This window comes from Liolophura sinensis, chromosome 1 (genome assembly GCF_032854445.1).
Source record: "Liolophura sinensis isolate JHLJ2023 chromosome 1, CUHK_Ljap_v2, whole genome shotgun sequence".
NCBI lineage: Eukaryota > Metazoa > Mollusca > Polyplacophora > Chitonida > Chitonidae > Liolophura > Liolophura sinensis.
The window spans coordinates 37,099,575-37,122,027 of NC_088295.1; the positions used below are offsets into that span (position 1 = coordinate 37,099,575).

Here is a 22,453-nt window from a genome sequence, read left to right on the forward strand (position 1 = left end):
TTGCTAAAGAAATGCTGAACGGGGGTTTAATGTTGTACTTAACAATTTTTCAGTCATATGAAGACGAAGGAGTGTATGTAATGTGCCAGGATGGATTTCCACCACTCTTTTATCTAGTACTACTTCTCTGAGACAACTTACCCAAGGGAAGTAAGCTGCGCCGCCCGAGCCATTATACCGATACGTGTCAACGAGTCATTGCACTATCCCTTCAATGTTGAACCCCAAGCGAGGAAGTTACAAATACCACTTTTTAAAGGTCTTAGGTGTGACCTGATCTAGGATTGACCTTGGATCTACTGCCCCTGAAGCATGCTGAATCTTGAGGTTGAGACCATGTTATCATCAAATACTGAAAATCAGGAATTCCTCATGAAGAGTAACACCAAGAAAACCCAGTCAGAGACATGAGCTTGTATTTTATTTCCTGAATTAAAATAACCCCACTGGTAGATTAAGCAGGGGGACCGTGTTAGAGTTTGTGACTTTGAGAAGCCCACTTTTTAATGGCAGTGATACATCATAACAACATATGTCACAACATCATTAATAATAAGAGTATAGAAACATCACAGAGAGGTGGCTTGTTATTAAAATTTCATTTATGTATTTGTCCGATTTCATGCTAAAAATTACACAACTCCAATATTTCGCAACCATAAAAGATAATAAACTTGAATATTTCCATTCAAATCCTGGCAGTGCTTTGTGTACATTTAACATTTAGGCCACTTATTTTCCAATTTCTGAATCTAACATAAACCATTTGAAATAAAAAATACATTAAAAGTGTACTATATGTTTAAAGATGGAACAACTCACTAACTGATCAAAATTCGTTACCACTCCAGACGTAGCACGTTTTCTGAACAAACTAAACACACTTTAATTAGAATAGCATACAAATATATTATGCCACCTGACATTATACTGGCAAAGATCTCGTATATGCAATCTGATTCAAAATGAAAGTTAACAGAACTGCTACCTAGCTGTTCAAAATTAGAACCAAAAGGAATATGATTGGCCCTAGAGAGAATGGGGAGACATCTGATGTCGAACTGTATCAGGGGGAAGTACACCCTGTCAAGCTGGTGTTTATGTTCTTCTCCCAGCCTTCCTGTGGATGTCCAGGCAGATGTTAGAAATTTTACCTAAATAAATGGAAAATTCTGTCACAGTAAAAGGTCATTTTCATGAGTTCTCTATAAACTTGGTACATCTGTGAAGGTAATATGCTGATATGTAGGCTTCACATAAATAGATATTCCACCTGACTTGACAAGTGCATAATGGACAAGGTCAAGCATATCTTAATGACCATTCTATTTAGACTTACAGCTAAATTCAGATGGGCAGTTTTGAGTTTGAAGTCTTAGATAGCTAAAGCTAAATGAAGTCGCATTATATTAGCATGTGACCTGTCCAACATAATGGACAACTATTTTGGATCACATCTATAGACCATGGAAGGATGGAGAAAATTGAGGAGCTTATCATTTGTGAAGTTTATAAAGGGAAAACGTGTCATTTGTTCCCCTGGGACACGGTGAGACAGGTGATTGGTAAATTAATGTCAGCAAAGCTTGCCTAACATTTTTCAATAGTCATATGTTACAGTATAGGACCGTTTTTACCTTTGATGACAAAAGAGTTCAAACTCAAAACTCCCCTACTGACAATGATGCTTCCATCTACATATAAACATGATGTTAAATAAATCAGAAGTTATCCACAAGGAAATGCCTTGTTTGGGTTAGACTCCTGCGTACATGCTTTGCACAATCCACCCCATTCAATGTGTAAACCTGTGGAAAGTCATGGGTTTCCCCCTAACATAATGCTCACTGCCATCATCTTGGTGAAATATTCTTGAGTACTCCAGAAAACTCCAATCAAATGATTAAATTAACACCAATTAAGTGTAAGTGTCAATGGCCGTGAAGCTTTACTGAGAATACCACAGAATAAGTAGAACTGATAACTGCTACAGGTGAGTGAGTGATTGGGGTTTAACGTCATGCTATACAATTTTGCAGTCATATGACGACGAAGGAATCCTTAGAGTGCATGTAATGTACCTCCTTATTGCAGGACAGATTTCCACCGCTCTTTAATCGAGTGCTGCTTCACTGAGACGCCTAACCGAAGGCAAGTAAGCCACCCTGCCTGAGCCATTATACTAATACAGATCAACCAGTTGTTGCACTATCCCCTTCATGCTGAACGCCAAGCGAGGAAGTTACAACTTCCTCTTTTAAGGTCTTAGGTGTGACTCAATCAGGGACTGACCCTGGATCTACTGCTCCCAAAGCGGACGCTCTACCAACTCTGCTATCGGGACCGGTGATAACTGCTACAATTGGTGAGAAGAAGAACAAAACAATGAGCCATCCTTTGGTAACGTTCTCATTAAACCCAACAAAGCTGAACAGGGCACTTTAACTCAAAATGCACTTCAGCTACAGCTCAGTACCTTACCTTTCTCAATGCCCAGGCAGGTGCCCCATTCCACCAGACTGATGCGACGATCGTTGTTTTTGTCACAGGATCTAAGGAAGGGCATGAGACAATGCTCCATGGCCTTGAGGGAGCGGATGATGAAGAGCATCTCCCGCCGTGTCACAAACCTACAAACAGAACAGCCAGACAGGGATGAGGGTGGGTACAAACTCACATAGACACAGTTACCTACACCACTGGCTAACAGGGATGAGGGTGGGTGCAAACTCACATAGACACAGTTACCTACACCACTGGCTAACAGAGATGAGGGTGGGTACAAACTCACATAGACACAGTTACCTACTGCATTTCACCCGAAGTTTGTTATTTAAAAATGCACTTTCTGAAGTACATAAAGTTCGTTAAAATGAGACCTTTTGAGGCCAATGTTATTAATCAAAGTTGACAAAAAGCTCTTAAAAGGCCATATCAGGTGGATGAATCAATCACAATCAAGCAAAATGCGTGACTTGAAAAACACTAAACCTGATGGGAAACACAGTATCTTGTGATACGACTGGCCTATCATGCTGTTAACAAGATTACTGCCTCTTACTTTATCTGACCTAAAATTTCATCCCTTGACTAATTTCCCATTTTTGCCTGATTCAGAGAGATCCATTCTTATGAAGTTCGTTTGCAAATTAGGTCGGATGTCAAATAAAGTCACCACATATGTTGTACATTTACAAATGGCCTCAACACATATGTTGTACATGTATAAATGATCTCACCACATATGTTGTACACGTACAAATGGCCTCACCACATATTTTGTACACGTACAAATGGCCTCACCACATATGTTGTACATGTACAAACAGCCACACCACATATGTTGTACATGTACAAATGGCACACCACATATGTTGTACATGTACAAATGGCCACACCACATATTTTGTACACGTACAAATGGCCACACCACATATGTTGAACACGTACAAAATGGCCTCACCACATATGGTGTACACGTTACAAATGGCCTCACCACATATGTTGTACATGTACAAATGGCCACACCACATATGTTGTACATTTACAAATGGCCACACCACATCATGTTGTACATTTACAAATGGCCTCACCACATATGTTGTACATGTACAAATGGCCTCACCACATATGCTGTACATTTACAAATGGCCTCACCACATATGTTGTACATGTACAAATGGCCTCACCACATATGTTGTACATTTACAAATGGCCTCACCACATGTTGTGCATTTACAAATGGCCACACCACATATGTTGTACACGTACAAATGGCCTCACCACATATGTTGTACACGTACAAATGGCCTCACCACATATGTTGTACATTTACAAATGGCCACACCACATATGTTGTACATTTACAAATGGCCACACCACATATGTTGTACATTTACAAATGGCCACACCACATATGTTGTACATGTACAAATGGCCACACCACATATGTTGTACACGTACAAATGGCCACATCACATATGTTGTACACGTACAAATGGCCACACCACATATGTTGAAGACGTACAAATGGCCTCACCACATATGTTGTACACGTACAAATGGCCTCACCACATATGTTGTACACGTACAAATGGCCACACCACATATGCTGAACATGTACAAATGGCCTCACCACATATGTTGTACACGTATAAATGGCCTCACCACATATGTTGTACACGTACAAATGGCCACACCACATATGTTGAACACGTACAAATGGCCTCACCACATATGGTGTACATTTACAAATGGCCTCACCACATATGTTGTACATTTACAAATGGCCACACCACATATGTTGTACAATTACAAATGGCCTCACCACATATGTTGTACATATACAAATGGCCACACCACATATGTTGTACACATACAAATGGCCTCACCACATATGTTGTACACGTACAAATGGCCACACCACACATGTTGTACATGTACAAATGGCCACACCACATATGTCGTACATTTACAAATGGCCTCACCACATATGTTGTGCATTTACAAATGGCCACACCACATATGTTGTACACGTACAAATGGCCTCACCACATATGTTGTACACGTACAAATGGCCTCACCACATATGTTGTACATTTACAAATGGCCACACCACATATGTTGTACATTTACAAATGGCCACACCACATATGTTGTACATTTACAAATGGCCACACCACATATGTTGTACATGTACAAATGGCCACACCACATATGTTGTACACGTACAAATGGCCTCACCACATATGTTGTACATTTACAAATGGCCTCACCACATATGTTGTACATTTACAAATGGCCACACCACATATGTTGTACATTTACAAATGGCCACACCACATATGTTGTACATGTACAAATGGCCACACCACATATGTTGTACACGTACAAATGGCCACATCACATATGTTGTACACGTACAAATGGCCACACCACATATGTTGAAGACGTACAAATGGCCTCACCACATATGTTGTACACGTACAAATGGCCTCACCACATATGTTGTACACGTACAAATGGCCACACCACATATGCTGAACATGTACAAATGGCCTCACCACATATGTTGTACACGTATAAATGGCCTCACCACATATGTTGTACACGTACAAATGGCCACACCACATATGTTGAACACGTACAAATGGCCTCACCACATATGGTGTACATTTACAAATGGCCTCACCACATATGTTGTACATTTACAAATGGCCACACCACATATGTTGTACATTTACAAATGGCCTCACCACATATGTTGTACATATACAAATGGCCACACCACATATGTTGTACACGTACAAATGGCCTCACCACATATGTTGTACACATACAAATGGCCACACCACACATGTTGTACATGTACAAATGGCCACACCACATATGTTGTACATTTACAAATGGCCACACCACATATGTCGTACATGTACAAATGGCCTCACCAAATATTTTGAATCTTCTAAAGCATCCTTTAGATCAAACAAACCTAATCATTTCCATCAACATATATATCCCTTTTCCTCCCACCATAATGCTGGCTGCCGTTGTATAAGTGTAACATTCTTGAGTCCGGCGTAAAACACCAATCCAATAAAAACAAAAATAAATACATTTTTTTTTAATTATCTGATTCTCGTTTAACACGATAATCATGAATTTTTCATAATACAAATGGTGGTTAGTTTTATGGACAGAGTATATCAAAGTGCCTTGAGTAAACCACTGACCTTTGGCAAGTCAATGGCTAACTTTTTTCACATGTGACACTGTATTGATGGAAGTCAACTGGTTGTTAGGCTGTGCAAACCACAACACAAGTGTCACTGACCTCCTACTGTCATCATGCCACTGATTGCCACAACGTTGAGTGCAGTATAACCCAGGCACCCTCTTGTACACCAGCAGTTGCTTTGAAGTGTACCATGATGTTGTATAGCAATAATGAAATCTGAGAACTGAATTTAGGTAAGGCGACACCAATCTTATTCTGTGTTTTACAGGCGAGCAGACACCAAAATATAAAAAAAATTTCCACAATTTAGATGATTTTCAAGTTTAAATTCTACTGTTATACCCTCCTCTGATATATTAGATTTACTCCACTCGTAAACCAACAACACAAATCAGTGCGGCCTAAATGGCACCATCATAATGTGGATGGGTATGTGTATTTGCCCCAGACCTGTCATGAGGTGTTTTGTCCAGCTCACAGAACTTCCACAGCACAGCATTGACATGGAACGGGTCAGTCTGAGCTCCCTCCAGCAGCTTGAGGTACTCCCCAAGGTCATTCCTGTTAGCCTGAAAACACCATGCAACAGTGATAAACATAAAGGATTTCAATATTTCCTTGGGAAAAAGAAACACATCCATTATGTTTATCTGAAACCCACATGCTACATGTATGTACATTTATAATTAAGAGTCTGCTATGAAGAGGCTTCTGTCTAAATAATGATGACAAAGTTCTGCTTTTAGGCAAAAAAGACAAAACTTATCCCTTTCAACCTTCAAAATTGCCCTTTAAAATCAAAAAAGGGTACCTGACCAAAGTGCACAATGAACATGAGCCATCAAAAGGGCCAGTATCTATAGATAAAATCTATAACAAATCACTACTCCTCAGAAATTCAGGTAATATCCTTTTCGGATGTGTATTATACCCTCAGGCATTTCACAAATCAATCAATCAGTCTAAAATTTAAGAAGGAAAGTTCTCAGGCAGTTAAACTTTTAAGCAGACACTGAGTACATCACAACATGAGCGAAGTCCTTTCAAGGCTTGAGTATGCTGCCAACCACAATGTGGTGCAAAATAAATAAATGCAATTTGTAACACTGCTAACACCTCGGTGAGGACAGCCATACAGCTGAAAGGGTTTATGAAGTAGCCGTTTGACTATTAAAACACTGAGTATTGAAGTTAATGCTACAGGAATCAATAAAACAGCTGTTATTTTAGTTAGGGCATGATATGATAACAGCATCTTGTAAATTACAATGGCAGTGCATGAATATTTTTTGTCTATATAGTACCTACTCTAGACTGATATGGCCAAATTTGTTTGCTCTTAAAACTCTTAATTAACTCTTCATCAACTCTCAACTCTTCATTACTCTTCATTGTTCAACAAGCCATTCAAAATTTTATGGTTACAATAATTTCATTTCTTGCATTGGTTCATACAATATGGCTGCAATATTGCTAAAGTGGTGATGGGCAATAATCATTCATTCATTGGCTCATGTTGCCATTCATTGGCTCATGTTGCCATTCACTGGCTCATGTTGCCATTCATTGGCTCATGTTGCCATTCACTGGCTCATGTTGCCATTCACTGGCTCATGTTGCCATTCACTGACAACCCAACCTCCAATATCCGTTTTCATTGCATTCATAGTCTCTACAATCGTACAATCACTGGCTGACCTGCATGTAGCTTATTAAATCACTCTAACTGGTAACTGCAGATGAAGTCATATCTGAAAAAGCTGTTTTTATCTCCTAAGAAGAGGGATGGGATGCTTATTTATCCACTTACACTATATTTTATAAACTTTTAAACAATAGGGCGTATTTATACTGTCAAGGGACACAACTCTTCCCAGTCAAGTTGTATAATTCCCTTATAGAGGCCTTACCAGTTCTCTCATAACATTGTATAGCCAGTCTCTAGCACGGCCTGGGAAATCCAACATCTCCATATCAGGACAGGGGGACAGTTCTGATAAACAAAACATTTGACAAAATCAGCAACAAGCATTAAAATATTTGGGTAAAGATCCTAACTGGCTGGCCAGAGTTTAAATTTGCTGGTTTCTTTGATTAATGTTAAAATTCAGCTGACACTGTTACACCTGCAGCATTATGTGTACATCAAGAGGTTTGCGCAAGGTGAAGATCAGGGGGCAACTTTCACAAAACTGCAGAAATAAGTCTTTTGTAACCTTTCTTGTAAATGACGTCGCCTTATTGCGCTATAACCTAGGCAATGTCTTTTACAAAAAAATTTACGAAAAATGTGACTTACGAAGTTGTGTGAAGATGACCAAATGCGTTACTCTGGGCAATCTGGCTCCCTCTACCCATAAACCTGAGTGCTATCATAACTATGAAATATTCTTGCTTACAGTGGTTTAAAACACCAATCATTCATAATTTGATAAGAAAAGAATACTATCACATACGCATATACAGCATGATTTTGTCACAGAATAAATCTGCTTTTTGATAGCTTTCATATTTCAAAGATCTTGAAATCAATAGGATTACATTACATGTTTGTGATAAATCATGTTTTTAACCCTTTACAAATGACATATTATTTTCAATCAAGGCATCAAAATCTCACACAAAATCAAGTGAAGTTGAAGGGGAGATAACTCCGGACTCACTTTTACACTCTCCATAATAATCCAACTGAATTTTGCCATGTCTTGGATGTCGGCATTCTGGCAGCTTCTTACGACACAAACAGTGTTCCCTGTCCATGTGACACTCAGAATCAAATGTGATATTTTTGTTACTGCACACCTGTTGTCCCAACGGAGAAAGAAAAATTTATCACCACATAGATGGTAAATCAATATGGGTTCTTGGCATATCTAGCTTGACAAATTTTAGAAAAGTCAAAAATTTTTCCAAATGAACAGCTGTACAACAAAAATACCTATGTTCAATACAAATGTACGTGTCAAAATTCTTGTACCTCAACAACACATCCGAACCATAAATGTCTCAAATTCCAACCACGTGTGTATTTCATTTACTGGTATTTATCGTCGTACAAGAAGTTTTCATGTGTAAGACAACATCATTTCTAATTTTCTTGATGTCACTACACTGCACCCTGCATTGCTTTATGTATTCATTTTCTCAGTATCATGTTATACCTCAACCAATCATCAAAACATTCTGATCATAAATACCAAACCTCAAATACTGTATTTCAGTTGAACATTAAATTCTTCAAATGGCAAATTTTGCTTGACGCTGATTAATTCATTTAATTTTGGGAACTTTTATTAATTTCCTAAGAGAAAACTTTAGTTTGTGCAATAAAAGAATCAGTTTACGATCCTTCTGTGCTTCTGAACTTACATTTTACAGACCGAACTTTAGGTGAAATACAGAACAGTTCTCAAATCCCAACTTTATGCTTCCATGTATAAGCTATGGAAAACAATTTCTTATAAGAAACTCTCAAAATAAATTATATGAGATCTCACCAAAGAAATTTACAAGACTTTAAATGACCAAGAAAAAAGTTGGGGAAATAAATCTCATGTATATTTTCTTACAAATTCTCATGTGAGACCTTATATGGGATCATCCTTGATCTTGTATGACACTTGTTAGCAGGGCCATTTGATGTTCAGATTTCACACTAAACTCCTGTGGTACCCACCATAAGTCTGCGGTCCCCGGGCATAGGGCACTCCTGTCTGCACAGACATACAGCGAGGCCGTCCTTGTCTACATCACACATTTCACCACGGTTACAACACTTTGTATCACATGGATCTAAAACAATTAAGCAGATCAAATAGAAACTTGTAGAATCTTATCACATATCACTGGTTAGAGTACAGGGGCCACTTTCACAAAACTTCATTCATCAATTTTTCATGACTTTTCTTGTAAATGACGTCGTCTTATGGCATTATAACCCAGATGTCTTTTATGAAAATAATTATGACTTGGAAAGTTTTGTGAAAGTGGCCCCAGTCCTTTACTAGCCTACTGAAATGTTATGGATTTGTTGTTCTAGTACAGTTTCTTGGATCATTTATTTATTTCTTTCATTAAAGGTTTGTGCCTTGCTCAAGAATATTTCAGCTATACAACAGCGGTCAGTATTATGCTGGGAAGAAACCATGCAGAGCAGTTTCTTTTGTCTTCCTATCCCAAGATGTATAATAGTAGATATAGCATTTGGGACTATCTCATGCATGTTCAATTCCAGGTCTGCAGAAATAATCAATACAAAATCTTTAATAATTTACGGATATTCTCCTTTGCAGGCATCTTGACAGAATTTATAGCTCATATAGATAATAATGCTAGTGATGTAAACCAAGAATTTGTAATCTACTTCAGTCTATTTTCACCTTGGGGAGAAATTCTTCTCCTGCTCTCATGCCTAAAGTCTATTTGTTCACATAAACTACTTATTCCGACATTAAATACAATGTTTGACACAACATAAAAATTTGTGATGACTTATATTTAGGTGGTTCAAAATGTCACCAAAGTGTTCAAATCTTTCACTGCATTTTATCCAGTGGAAGAAATCTAGGTATATATTGATTACAAAATATTTATTTCAGTGGTCTTTCTACTGACATTTATTTATCATTTTCTTTTTGCTTTCCTTTCACTTTATGTATCTACTCCTAACTGCTACATGTCGATAAACTATGACTTGTATAAACTTTATACATCGATGCATCTAGGAAAATTTAATTAATTCTTTTTTTGAACTTGCCTTCGTGTAGTTCATAAATTTCTATTTCCTATCACAACACTGGGGAAAAGAATGTTCAGGTATAGATCCAATCACTTATATTGTGACATAACGACTAAAACCTTACTTTTCAGTTCAGCTTTTTCATTTGTATCAGACTCCTGAATAAAAAGAAACAAAGACTTTTAAGGCAATATTGAACTAATTTCTATGAGTGTTTTTACTTCATCTTCTTTGTAAATGGCAACACATGTAATTAAGTCACATATAACATATATGTACATACATATGCAAGTACCCATAAATAATAATAGATCAATCTGTAAAAGTGGAAAAAACATTATTAGATAAAGTCTTATGCTAAATCAATTATATTTATTCATGCTTACCATAAATGTCCTGTGCATCATTATAACTATTACACAGAGTAGTCATGGTAAAAGAAATTAACACTTACAGCAAATAGCCACCACATAGCTATTAATATCACACCAACGTAATATAACGTAATTTCATAAAACCAAGATACTGGTCTTAAAAACACAGACAGATGGATGGGCAGATCCGTCAAACGCAATTTAATGCAGTTTTCAAAATAGCCTGAGAAAAACATTCTCTGTTTGACCTTTGCCTTGTGGTTCAGCACTGACCTCATCATCATCGTCATCATCGTCATCATCGTCGTCATCATCAGCCTCAGGGTCGTCTATGGGCTTTAGCTCTCTAATTACATCACGGTTCCTATTGCGCCTTCGGTTTTTCTATGGAAGCAAAATCAGAATATACACATTTATAATGAGGTCAGACAGTATCTATAATAACAACCATCAGAATCTATTTTGGTTATTCCCCTTTACAAGCCTTGACACACAAGCAGAGTGTACTGTTGCAACTGCAAAAAACAATACCACAAAAAATGATTTACTATTATAGCACAAACTGTGTTGCCATACTATATATACTATAAATATGTATATATATATATATTTGAATATTTGCACATATATCCACAAATATGATTATATCCACATGGAATTGTCTTTGTGCAAATGACAAACAACCATTACTTTTGTTGCATGTATCTTGAGGACAGTGTACGTAATTTTTCAACACTGGTATATATAAGCTGTACCAAAATCTAAACCACCTATATAATTACATGTATTTTGACCACAGACATATATTTTATGTCTAAGGCAATGTCACAACAATGTTGTATTTTTTTTTGGGGGGGGGGGGGGGGAGGGTTATCTGAAAGGATAATGGTGCAGAAGCTGAATATGGATGCAAAATATTTGTGTAACCTGAAAAAGCAAGTGCATGACGACTGTCACAAATTTTGGACAGCCACGGAAAATTCTGTCCGTTGTGTACATAATATACGATACATGTACATATGGCTGCATGGTTATAACCAAGGCCCCATAAAAACCGTCTTCACTTCCCCTGGTGGAAATTCAGGTAGAGTCTTAATAAGCCGTGGTAACAAACACATGTGGTTAACATAACCCAGCTTAACTCAGAGCGCACCACCGCTAAGAGCCATGAATCACATACATATAGTTCCAACCCACAGCAGGCCAGACCTTCTGTGTCTAAATATATATGTATGCTGATGCCAAAGAGGTCCTAGGAGATTAAAACAAAGGGATACACTATGCCAAGGTAAAGATACAAATAAAAGGAATGAGCACAGAGCTTGCAGATTTCTCTACACGTAGTGTGTTTTGTATTGTGAAAGTATTGATCACTGGGCAACACCCTACAAGCAGTTTCCTGCTATACAAAACCACATACACATGGAGGTATACATACACATGTGTTGCGTGTAAGCACTGAACTGTAGAAAACTAAATGTACCAGACCACCCAGGGTCCAACCACTGAGATATGGTAAGTGAGATAACCAGAAGTATACAAGCTGGACACGCCCACTCATATACAGGTACATGTATACATTAACAGTGTGCGTATACACCAGTTAACTGTCTGATGCGCCATCAAGGCCGAATTTATAGTATGTTCCACATAACTTCACACTTTAGTCTTGCTAGCAAATGTTTTGCATTCATTACTGTGTTCATACTCATTGTTTGAAGTGTATGGTTTTAAATTATTTACAATGGTACTAAGTTGTTTCTTTGCGGGGAGTAAGCGAGACGTTTTGTATTGTGGTATGCCATCTGTGAAAGACAATCCTGGCTACCATGATAAAATATCTAATATGATATACACTGAACAAGTATCATATAAGGCAATGTAAGATGTTATGCTAACATGTAACATTACACTTTTATCAACAACATTACACATTTTTTTTTCTTCAAGTTTATCTACAACATTGCACTTTGCTCTATGACTTCATACTACTATCTTCAGTTCTGAACATGAGGCAACATGGTTGATAACATTTTGCTTACCGAACTCTGTCACTGCACAGACGTCATACAGTCTACTGGGGGGCATACTTGTTAACATGGTACAATTGAGACTTCTAGTATGTTTGGCCACATCTTGCCCATTTGTACCAACACTAACGGATATCAGATCACGTTAAAGTAACATTATAACTGTCTCCTACACGTAAATACTAGGCTGAAGTCATTTCCAAATTAACAAGTGCAATTCATAATACATGTAGCTATAGTCAAGTTTAAACAGAAGAACTCTAGCACACAAGCCACTCTAAAATATTTCACTTACACCATGGTGGTCACTTTTCTGGGTGAAGGTGAAAAACGGAGCGCACAGTGTAATGACATACCTCTGGTTATCGTCATCATACATGAAGTACACATACATGTATGCGGTAGACATTGAAGTGATCTTCAGCGAGAATTAGACTGCTCAAACGATGACATGAGCATCACTGACCGCTTATTATCGCTTATTATCTTATTCACACCCAGTAATGCTGAAAGCTACATTTGACATTTACTGAAAAACTATTGTCAGGCCCAGCTTAGATCTAGATTTAAGATTTAATTGAATTATTCATGCTAAAATACAGGACATATAACCTGAAAAAGCAAGAGACCAGGTGAGGTACTATTTATAGAGCTGCTGGTCACAGTATAAAAAGTCAATTTTCAGGTTTTCCCACCTACTGGTACATCCTGTTGTATTTGATCTGTAACGGAAAATATTGTACTGCCTAAATGGTTGTGGTTTCAACTAGTATACAATTCCTAAACAGCTTTAATTGCCTAACGAATTATTCCTCAGTTTAACGGTACAAGCAATTCAGCATATGTCTGTATAGACTCTGTAACATGATACAACATTTCCTGTTTTTCCTGTCTTCAACCCAAAGCCTTAAAGTTCTTCCAGATGCACTCTGGAAACATGATCACCTCGCAATTGATAATCTGGATTTTATTAAAAACTTTACAAAAATGAGATAAGAAATCCAACACTGAGGATGTTTTCTAGAGTAGTAGTAGGTCACAACTTTACTGAATAGAGTTTATTGCTTAATGCTGTAAGCATCATTATAGATCGCTTCATTGAATTTGATACATATCTGTGCAGACTGGAAATCCTATACTTTTTCACTGAAATCAAAAAATTTGGGAACTGATATCAGAAATCAGGAAAGGTGTATTTCCGATGGTGAATCTTGAAACTGATGTTACTATAAAAAAAAGCATGTCATGTATATTGCTGTATAATATCATTATATAATGTACAGTATACAGAAATAGACTTTCGTGTACATGTATTTATCCCGCATCAGACAAAATACTCCGCTTTTCATTGGCCAACGGCAGTCACAAGGGGTACAGATATATTCTCGAATCCTGCAGACCACGTCAAATGTGTCTGCTGAGTGGGTTATCTCCCTTTCTTGGGTTGTGAATACAATCAACAATGGTCACACCGCTGAAGTGATTCACCTATCCATCGGTCTTCTGGCCTGAATAACTGGTGCACGTGTGTGGAGACATTTGACAAGAGAACCCTGGCCTGAATAACTGATGCATGTATGTGCAGACATTCAACAAGAGAACCTTGGCCTAAATGGTGCATGTATGTGCAGACATTCAACAAGAGAACCCTGGCCTGAATAACTGCATGTATGTGGTGTATATGGAGGCGGAGAAAGACGCTGGAAAAGTACACGTATCAGAATCTAGATACCCATACATGTACATCAGACGTCACAGACTTACCCTGGCCAAAACTGAGGTACAGACCAAACCCAGGAGCAGGAGAACCAACAGAAGCCTCATGGTGGACACCAGAGATCTTCACCTGAAAATACATGGAGTAGATATTGAATGATTGATTGACTGAATGTTACATGCCATACTTAACAATTTTTGACTTACATAACGGTTGTCACATGTCACATATCATGCTATTTGTTTCAACTTTACATACACCGTTGGGGACTCTGTGGCCTCTGCAGTTAGCCTGGCAGCATGGCGCAATTATCCAGCAGCCTCTCACCAATGTGGTTGCTCTGAGTTCAAGTCCAGCTCATGCTGGCTTCTCCATTGGCCATACATGGGAAGGTCTGCCAGCAACCTGTGGATGGTCCCCAGGCTTTCTCCGGTTTCCTCCCACCATAATGCTGGCTGCTGTTGTATAAGTGAAATATTATCGAGTACTGTGTAAAACACCCATCGAATAGATGAATAAATAAATATACAACATAAATTTTTTCTCTCCCATGACATGAGGTTTAAACGTTTTCACTTTCATGGAAACTGCCACATACAAACCTCTCTTATTACATATATATAACTGTGTGTGGACTGACATAGTGGCAAAACAACTATTTATTGTTACTATTCTGAAAGTTTATCACTTTTAGGCTAATGTTCTACAGTTGCCACCTATATCATGTAAGGAAATCACAAATGAGAAAATCAATCCTTAAAGTCTGAAAAGTGATAACAGTATATATGTCTATATCTTGCACACTGCACCATGCATTTAAGATAAAGTTCTGTAATCGTTCCCTCATGTAACTGGAAATCCCAAATGAGAAACTCATGCCTGATTTGAACTAACTGAAAACAGTATGTAAACTTTCCACTGGAAAGAAGGTTCTTTCCTCTTTTTTTTTTGATTTCAGGTCAAGCATGTTGCCATAGCAACCGGAGGCTGTATGTGGCATTTATTAGGCAAACCCACTCCGCCCAACCACTAGGCCTCTTGCCCATGTCTTTAGCCTGCTTTCTCTGTGCATAACTCACATGTACATAGCTGTAACCTTGCCTCATTTTACCTGACCTATAATCGACTCCAGGACAAAAACCACATTGCTTATCGCACACTGTTATATTTTAGTACAGGTTTTCACTAATTACGGCCCATGACCAAGGAAACATTACCTTTGAGCAGCCAGCACATGCACCAGGCCATCCAGTTTTGACAAGCCAGAAAAAAACGCAGTATAGTCTAGCATTACATTGTTAGCAACAGAAGCAGTAAAGACTGCTTGCTAATAATAAAAGACCCTTTTTGACAAACCATAAAAGCATCCTCCGTGAAACAGCAGAACATTTGTCATGGAATTTGTCATCCACATCAAAAGTTTCACACTTAACCATAAGGGGGAACAAATAAGCACATGTGTTCATAATTTGCGAGTACGGATTTCATGAAAACTTGCAAAACAAACTTCAATGCTCTATATTGTCTATCAGTTGTCAACTGTCTGATGAATGAAATGTTAACAATTAAGTTTCTTATTACATGCATATCCCTAGACATAATCTGTCCACATTAAACATTATTAAAGTAGAAAATACAGAGTACAAAATAAATACTAAGACTAATATTTGAATCTGCTAAACTGTTCCTTACCACACAAATTGGATCCTCCAGCTTTTAAGCTTGGACTCCACATGAATTTGTTAAATATGTCTACAGTGTGTTACTTTACCTGCATACCCAGTTATAATATTTTTTACAATAGAGAACAATGAACCATGACATGATTTTAAAATATGTATCAAACCTCTCCAACACAATTTCAGGATTTGTTTTCTGCATTATCCAAAATCAAACGCTAAACTTTCAGAAATTACTCTAATTCTTCAACCTTTTCACCCACCTCTGTAATTAATATTCATTCTGAGAGAATTATGTGTAGAGAAATAATTTGCACAGTTTTATAAAGCTTGCATCTTTAGTGACACAGTCACATCATTTTCATAATAAATGTATGCACAAATTCCACTGGAAAAAAAGTGCTTTGGAGGTCGAAAAGGTTGAAGATTTACAGCTGGTACACAAACTTCAGTCCTCAGCATGATGTCATAAATTATTGTGCACTAAAATCAAATTGAAGTGGAAGTGCGTGCAGTAATGTATTTATAACTCCCTGGGAAAATACACCGGACTGCATGTAGTATTTTAGTTGGTGAGGTACTGGTACACTTCTCTGCCATCAAAAGGTTAACTGTGCATGCTTTATAGCACTGAAAGTTTCTGTAAATGATCCAAAGGAGGCTAATAATACTAATTGCTAAGCACTGGCTAACAAACAAACCATTTTCCTATCAAATTAACAGATTTCATACTTGGTTACATATGTGTAACACTGGCAATATTGGGTCATAGACATAGCACGACGTTTAAATGGCACTGGGAAAGGTTTTCCAAGTAAGATGTTTTAGTATGCGAGAAGGAAAGGAAGTACATGTACTGTTGTACTGCTTTCAAAGTTGGGTGTTCTCCACTAAAAAAAAAACCTAACTACACCTTTTATCAAATCAAAGTGAAATAATATTGAAAACTCCATAATACCTCTATGTGTGCAGTGATCTCCAAGAAGCAACTTTTTGAGTGTGCACCTGCCAACAGCGCTGTACATAATATGCATGTCTACAAACACCTATCATATGATAATCGCTTGACAAGCTATCATCTTCACTAAAGGATACATCAAGCACTCAAAGTGTAGATTTTATCAATTTATTGGTTGGTTGGTTGTTTGAAACAGGACACTGATTTCACCGCTGATTCAGTTGATAATTTTCCAACAAGTTTCTCCTAGCAGCAGACATTTTTAAAATGCTGCCTCACTGGAGTCCCATTCCAAAAACATTGGACAGGACACCCATTCCATTCACAGTATAATAACAACATACTTATCGTAACTTAAGGGCCTGGAGTGTCATGAAAGTTTACTTAGACCAAGCACTTTTAGGCTTAGACTTAGTGTACATTGCTATCAACCCAGCATATTGAAGAGAGCTATTGTAGAGAATTTAATTTAAATGATAGATGTGGCCTTCTTGGAACTCTTTTCTGTTAAAAGGGGAAAATGTTATTCCACTGTTATTGTATCGCAATTTGCGTTTACATTTTGCCCAAAAATCTGAAAATTACAAACTACAGAAAAAAACAACCCCTCAAAAAGACTCTTCTTGGTACTAAAACTTGTAGAAGATGAAGAAGAGCAAAGCTCCTGTTCATTGGCAATCATATGCTGTCTTGTAGATGCAAGACAAACAATATTTCCATCAGCCGAAAACGATATTTCTGAAAGATATGTGTTTCATGTTGTGAAAAAACTCGCCTCTCTACTTTAACAGTGAACTCTTCTTGTAAGTACAATGACCAAATTGCTGCCACTTTGTTTATAAATGGACTTTAAGTTAGGGTTCAAGCTCAGAGTTCAGTACATTTTGAGCTAAGTTAACTTTGATGAAACTCACTTGGCTTAAAGTTTGGTATAATTTGGAAAGTTACGCACAAAATCATACTTAAAACAACTTTCATGAAATCAGACCCAGTCTATTAATTTCCTTATGTAAAGCGACAAGCAAGGGAAATGTCACGTTTGCAGATCTATGCAAGGCTTGGATTGAATCCGCCCTTAATTTGTATTAAGCGTCAAAGTCATGCGGCACTTAATTTCCGACTCTTACATCTGTATGGATGTAGATGCCAACATAGACGTCAGATAACTCGAGGATATCACTCAACATAAAAATCTACACATATGTTTTCATGGCTGCTTTGCCTCTCAAAATAGGAATTAATGCTTTGCACTTGTTTCGCAGCAATGCCTGTACAAATGAACAGCCAAGGAAGTTACAGTGGGAAAGTTTGATGGAGTTTGTCACGAGAGGAAATGTCAAACCTAGTGAATCATACTAAACTCTACAGGTTCCCAGCAGTCAACTGGAAAAAAATACACCAGGACCGCATTTACAATGCCGACTTTAATTTGTGTCCTTTTCAACGGCGACTGATGACAGTCTCTGTGACCGTTTCTATGAAACCTGACAACTGTACAATATACATGGGCTATACACTTTGTCCTTACAAACTCTTCACCACACCCAAGCCCTAACGGGACTGATCTTTATACTCATCAGATTATAGCAGTGCTAAGCCTTTCTGATTCTGTCTAGGGATCTATGCATTGAAACAGAAATTCCTATGCCAGACATCAACCAATAAAGAAGTTCAAGGTCAATAATCGCAAGGCCAATTCCCAAGATGACATCTAACATAGACCACCAAAGAACTAAGATAGCTAAGATAGAGTACAAAATTAGGACAGAATCCTGCAAAGAGTCAACAGTTTTCAATGATGCCGGAAAAGTCTGAGGTATGTTCTGGATGACTGAGTGAAATCAGTATTCAAATCATGTACCATTCTAGCATATAAGTTCTTGATAACTTGTAACTGTTCATATATCCAATTTGAGTGGAACTTTAAGTCCTTCAAACTTAACATTATAATCCACCATAATGTTTTGGGGATGGGTTTTGCATGTTAATAGGACAGCCATCTGCTGTAATCTCCCTTTATGGTGAGAGTAAGAATTTCATGATTTTGAACAGATAGTGGACGACACTGAAGTTCTCATTTATAATAATGAAATCTCCGTTCAAACTTCAGATTCTGAGTTTTCAGGCGTTGAATTTGATCTTTGTCCAGGCATTTCTAACCGCACTAGCAATACAGACTAGTAAGCTATACCTTTACCTTGTGTTAAACTGTACAAAATATATTGTGTGTTTATTTTAAGATTTAACATTTATTTACTATTCTTTCCCCTGTATGCTTCACAATAAAAATCATTTTATTCCTTGAGGGATTCAAACTTCAAAAATGTTATTGTAGATATTCCGAATAGAGTTGTGTACATAGTACAATATAAATACATGAAGGATGTGGATGTCAGAGAGATTTACTACCTATCAGTTTTCAGTTCAGTTAGTAGTATTTTATATACTGTGTACAGGTACCATATTGTGGAAATTCAGCTGTGTTTCTGTTGCAGCTTTCAACTGCAAAATGGTGAGAACATATCCGGCTCTTTTCAGCGAGTACAAAATCTGTTCTTCTAGTGCTTTAAATCCATGCCCCCCCCCCCTAAAAATCGTCTGGAAACTTGAAAAAATCTATGCCCACTTTAACAAACTGATGCATAACAGCAAATGATTTCATGGAGAAATTGGATACAGTTGTGATCACACGTGTAGCCATTTTTAACACTGAACAAAATGGCCAAGCTCACAGCTCGTATTGGTTGGACTGCATGACGTAATTCAGCGGAGAATTACCGCATGTTGGCGGAAAACATGCATAAAACCAACCTCATTATGTAGTGATTTTAAATGTCCTATTAGTCAGATTAAAAATAATGTATATATACAGGGGTAGCTAATTATGAATAAATAATGAATCTGGACACCAGTCCTGTAACAACAGAGACGCAACAACCCCATCCAAGTTCATCAACCAGATACCCCTATACAAGTGTAATCCTATTTCCCAATTTTTCCAAATTTCTGGCAAGGCCATTACTCAAGTACCATTCCAAAATCACACACATCTGGATTTTTTTTCCACTTGTTCCACTAGATTTTTAGAAGCTATTTTGCACAAGCCTGATGTAAATGTGTTTATATGTAAATTAAATTAGCTTTACACTTCTGCACCATATTTTTAAGGTATATACAAGAGTTTTTAGTGAATGTTTTTACTTGTTTCAGGGAAGTGCAATCATTTGGTACCCATTCCCCTACCTGGTGACCTACAGGATGGAACACCACATGGTACATGTACCTCTCTATTTTTTTTCTGTACTCACATTACCTACAACACTAGGGCATATTTCGACGAAGCTCAAAATACACCTACCTAGGCCAGATATAACAGCTTATACAAAAATGCAGTATCAGTAGCTTAGAGTAAGAGGTAGATCTCTCCTGCTAGAGACAATAGTGTTATATAAATAGTCTTATAAAACCTTTTAAGAACAAGTTCACACCCATTATTTTGATATATTGTAAAAGATTTTTTATTATCATCGCTTGTTTGGGCATCTAAACTGGTGATGCCTAAACCCTAAATGACAGGTTTAAAATTGGCCTAAATCGATTAAAAACTTAAACTACACCATTCCTTTACGGCTCAGAAGTTTTGAAATGGACAGTAATAATTCTTAGGTGAAAATCCAAAGCAACTAGAATGCAAGGCTGTATTAACTTTAATACTAAGATATATACCAATGAACGAATGAATGTTGGGGATTTTAGGTTGTATTTAACAATTACTCAGGCATATGATGACAAGGAGTCTTTAGTAATATGTACATATACTGTGGCCTTAGACATTCAACAAGGAATGAAACATACTTAATACAAGCATCTAACTTGCTTCACATGAACGTAACATAGTAACAAACATTTTCTCCTGACATACAAGAACATATCAGACCTGTGCCTCCTTGCTGACTGAGCAATCTACCGTAAGGCCTCTGGCGCCTGTTGAACTAAGCAGTGGCAGTACAGTAAATGTGCTGGAGGAAGCACTGGGACAGCTTTGTCAAACAGACCTCTGGCATAAATTATCAACAAGGGTCATGTGTTGCAATCTGGCTATTGCTCATCAGCTACAATTTTACATCCAAACTCTGAAGAGTTCAACTGACAATAAAACCGGGCAGGTTTTTCAATGCCTTATCTTGAGATAGCCCTACCTGTTATGCTGTGCAGTTCTAAATCCACATGGGTTTCATCCAAAATCACAGGCAAAAAAGGGCCAAAAATGAAAACAAAGAACTTGAATGTCATCATAATACTTAGTTTAATCGTAAAACATATACAATCCAAATAAGTTGGCCATTTCAATACATTCAAAAATGACTATTTTCCTCCTAACTCTTTCTAAAACCCACTAAATCTATCAGAATGTTCACCAGGTGGCTAAGCATACATAGTGATGTCAACCTGGCTCTTCATAGTTTCCTCTAATCACCATCGTCATTGTTGCTTAATGCCACACTGAAGTATTTTTCACTTATACGATGGTAATCTGTTTTATTGGCGGAGGAAGCCTATAAGTGCCTGACATAAACCACTGACATTCAGCAAGTTATTGACGAACCATCCTACAGGTGACGAGAGAGAGAGATGCACTCAATATTGGTGGATGACAAGTGGTCTTCAATAAATGTTAGACTATGTACATGGCCATATAGGCGTCTTCGACCACTCATTACCATCAAGGTAAACACAGTGCAACTACAAATTCTCTCTCCAAGTGCCATGTTTAAACTTGCACCTTGTGTGTTCTAGCTACTGAAAGGCAAGCGCCTCTATAACCACCAAGACCCTGGAGGTTGTAATTATGGAAGTAAACCACTCTTGTCAACACCAGTCAAGTACATGTAAATAGATAAATATTAGACAGAAACTATCTGCTATTTCACATCTACATATTCAATATGTTATCAGATAGTATCAAATGTATACTAGTGATCAGGGGTACATAAAACATAAGGAACACTTTACACCTCTCTATCAGTGCAGACAGGCACACTGCACATCTGGGTGGTACAGAATCAGCGATATCTCAACATGCTCTACACAGAAGCAATCTTAGCTCCATGATTCCATATCCAAACTGTTTAACAGATGAATGGTGATCTCATTTTTCAGGAAAGATGGATTACGCAACTTGCTCATTATCGTAATGCTTCCTGCTTTTTGGCTCATCTT

The 22,453-nt window shown here is 37.5% G+C and overlaps 1 protein-coding gene across 1 annotated transcript in view; it reads right to left on the reverse strand.

Annotated features, from left to right (window-relative positions):
* Positions 1–399: 399 nt before the first annotated feature.
* The window catches only part of LOC135461651 (SPARC-like), a 48,831-nt gene continuing 26,777 nt past the window's right edge, over positions 400–22,453 (reverse strand). The window contains exons 4-12 of the mRNA XM_064738837.1: positions 14,644–14,725; positions 11,123–11,233; positions 10,600–10,633; positions 9,414–9,529; positions 8,401–8,539; positions 7,648–7,730; positions 6,188–6,306; positions 2,482–2,630; positions 400–1,154 (exon numbers count right to left, since the gene is read on the reverse strand). Of these exons, the coding sequence (XP_064594907.1) occupies positions 1,099–1,154; positions 2,482–2,630; positions 6,188–6,306; positions 7,648–7,730; positions 8,401–8,539; positions 9,414–9,529; positions 10,600–10,633; positions 11,123–11,233; positions 14,644–14,703 (867 nt within the window). The 5' untranslated portion in view covers positions 14,704–14,725 and the 3' untranslated portion in view covers positions 400–1,098. The remainder of the gene's footprint in view (positions 1,155–2,481; positions 2,631–6,187; positions 6,307–7,647; positions 7,731–8,400; positions 8,540–9,413; positions 9,530–10,599; positions 10,634–11,122; positions 11,234–14,643; positions 14,726–22,453) is intronic.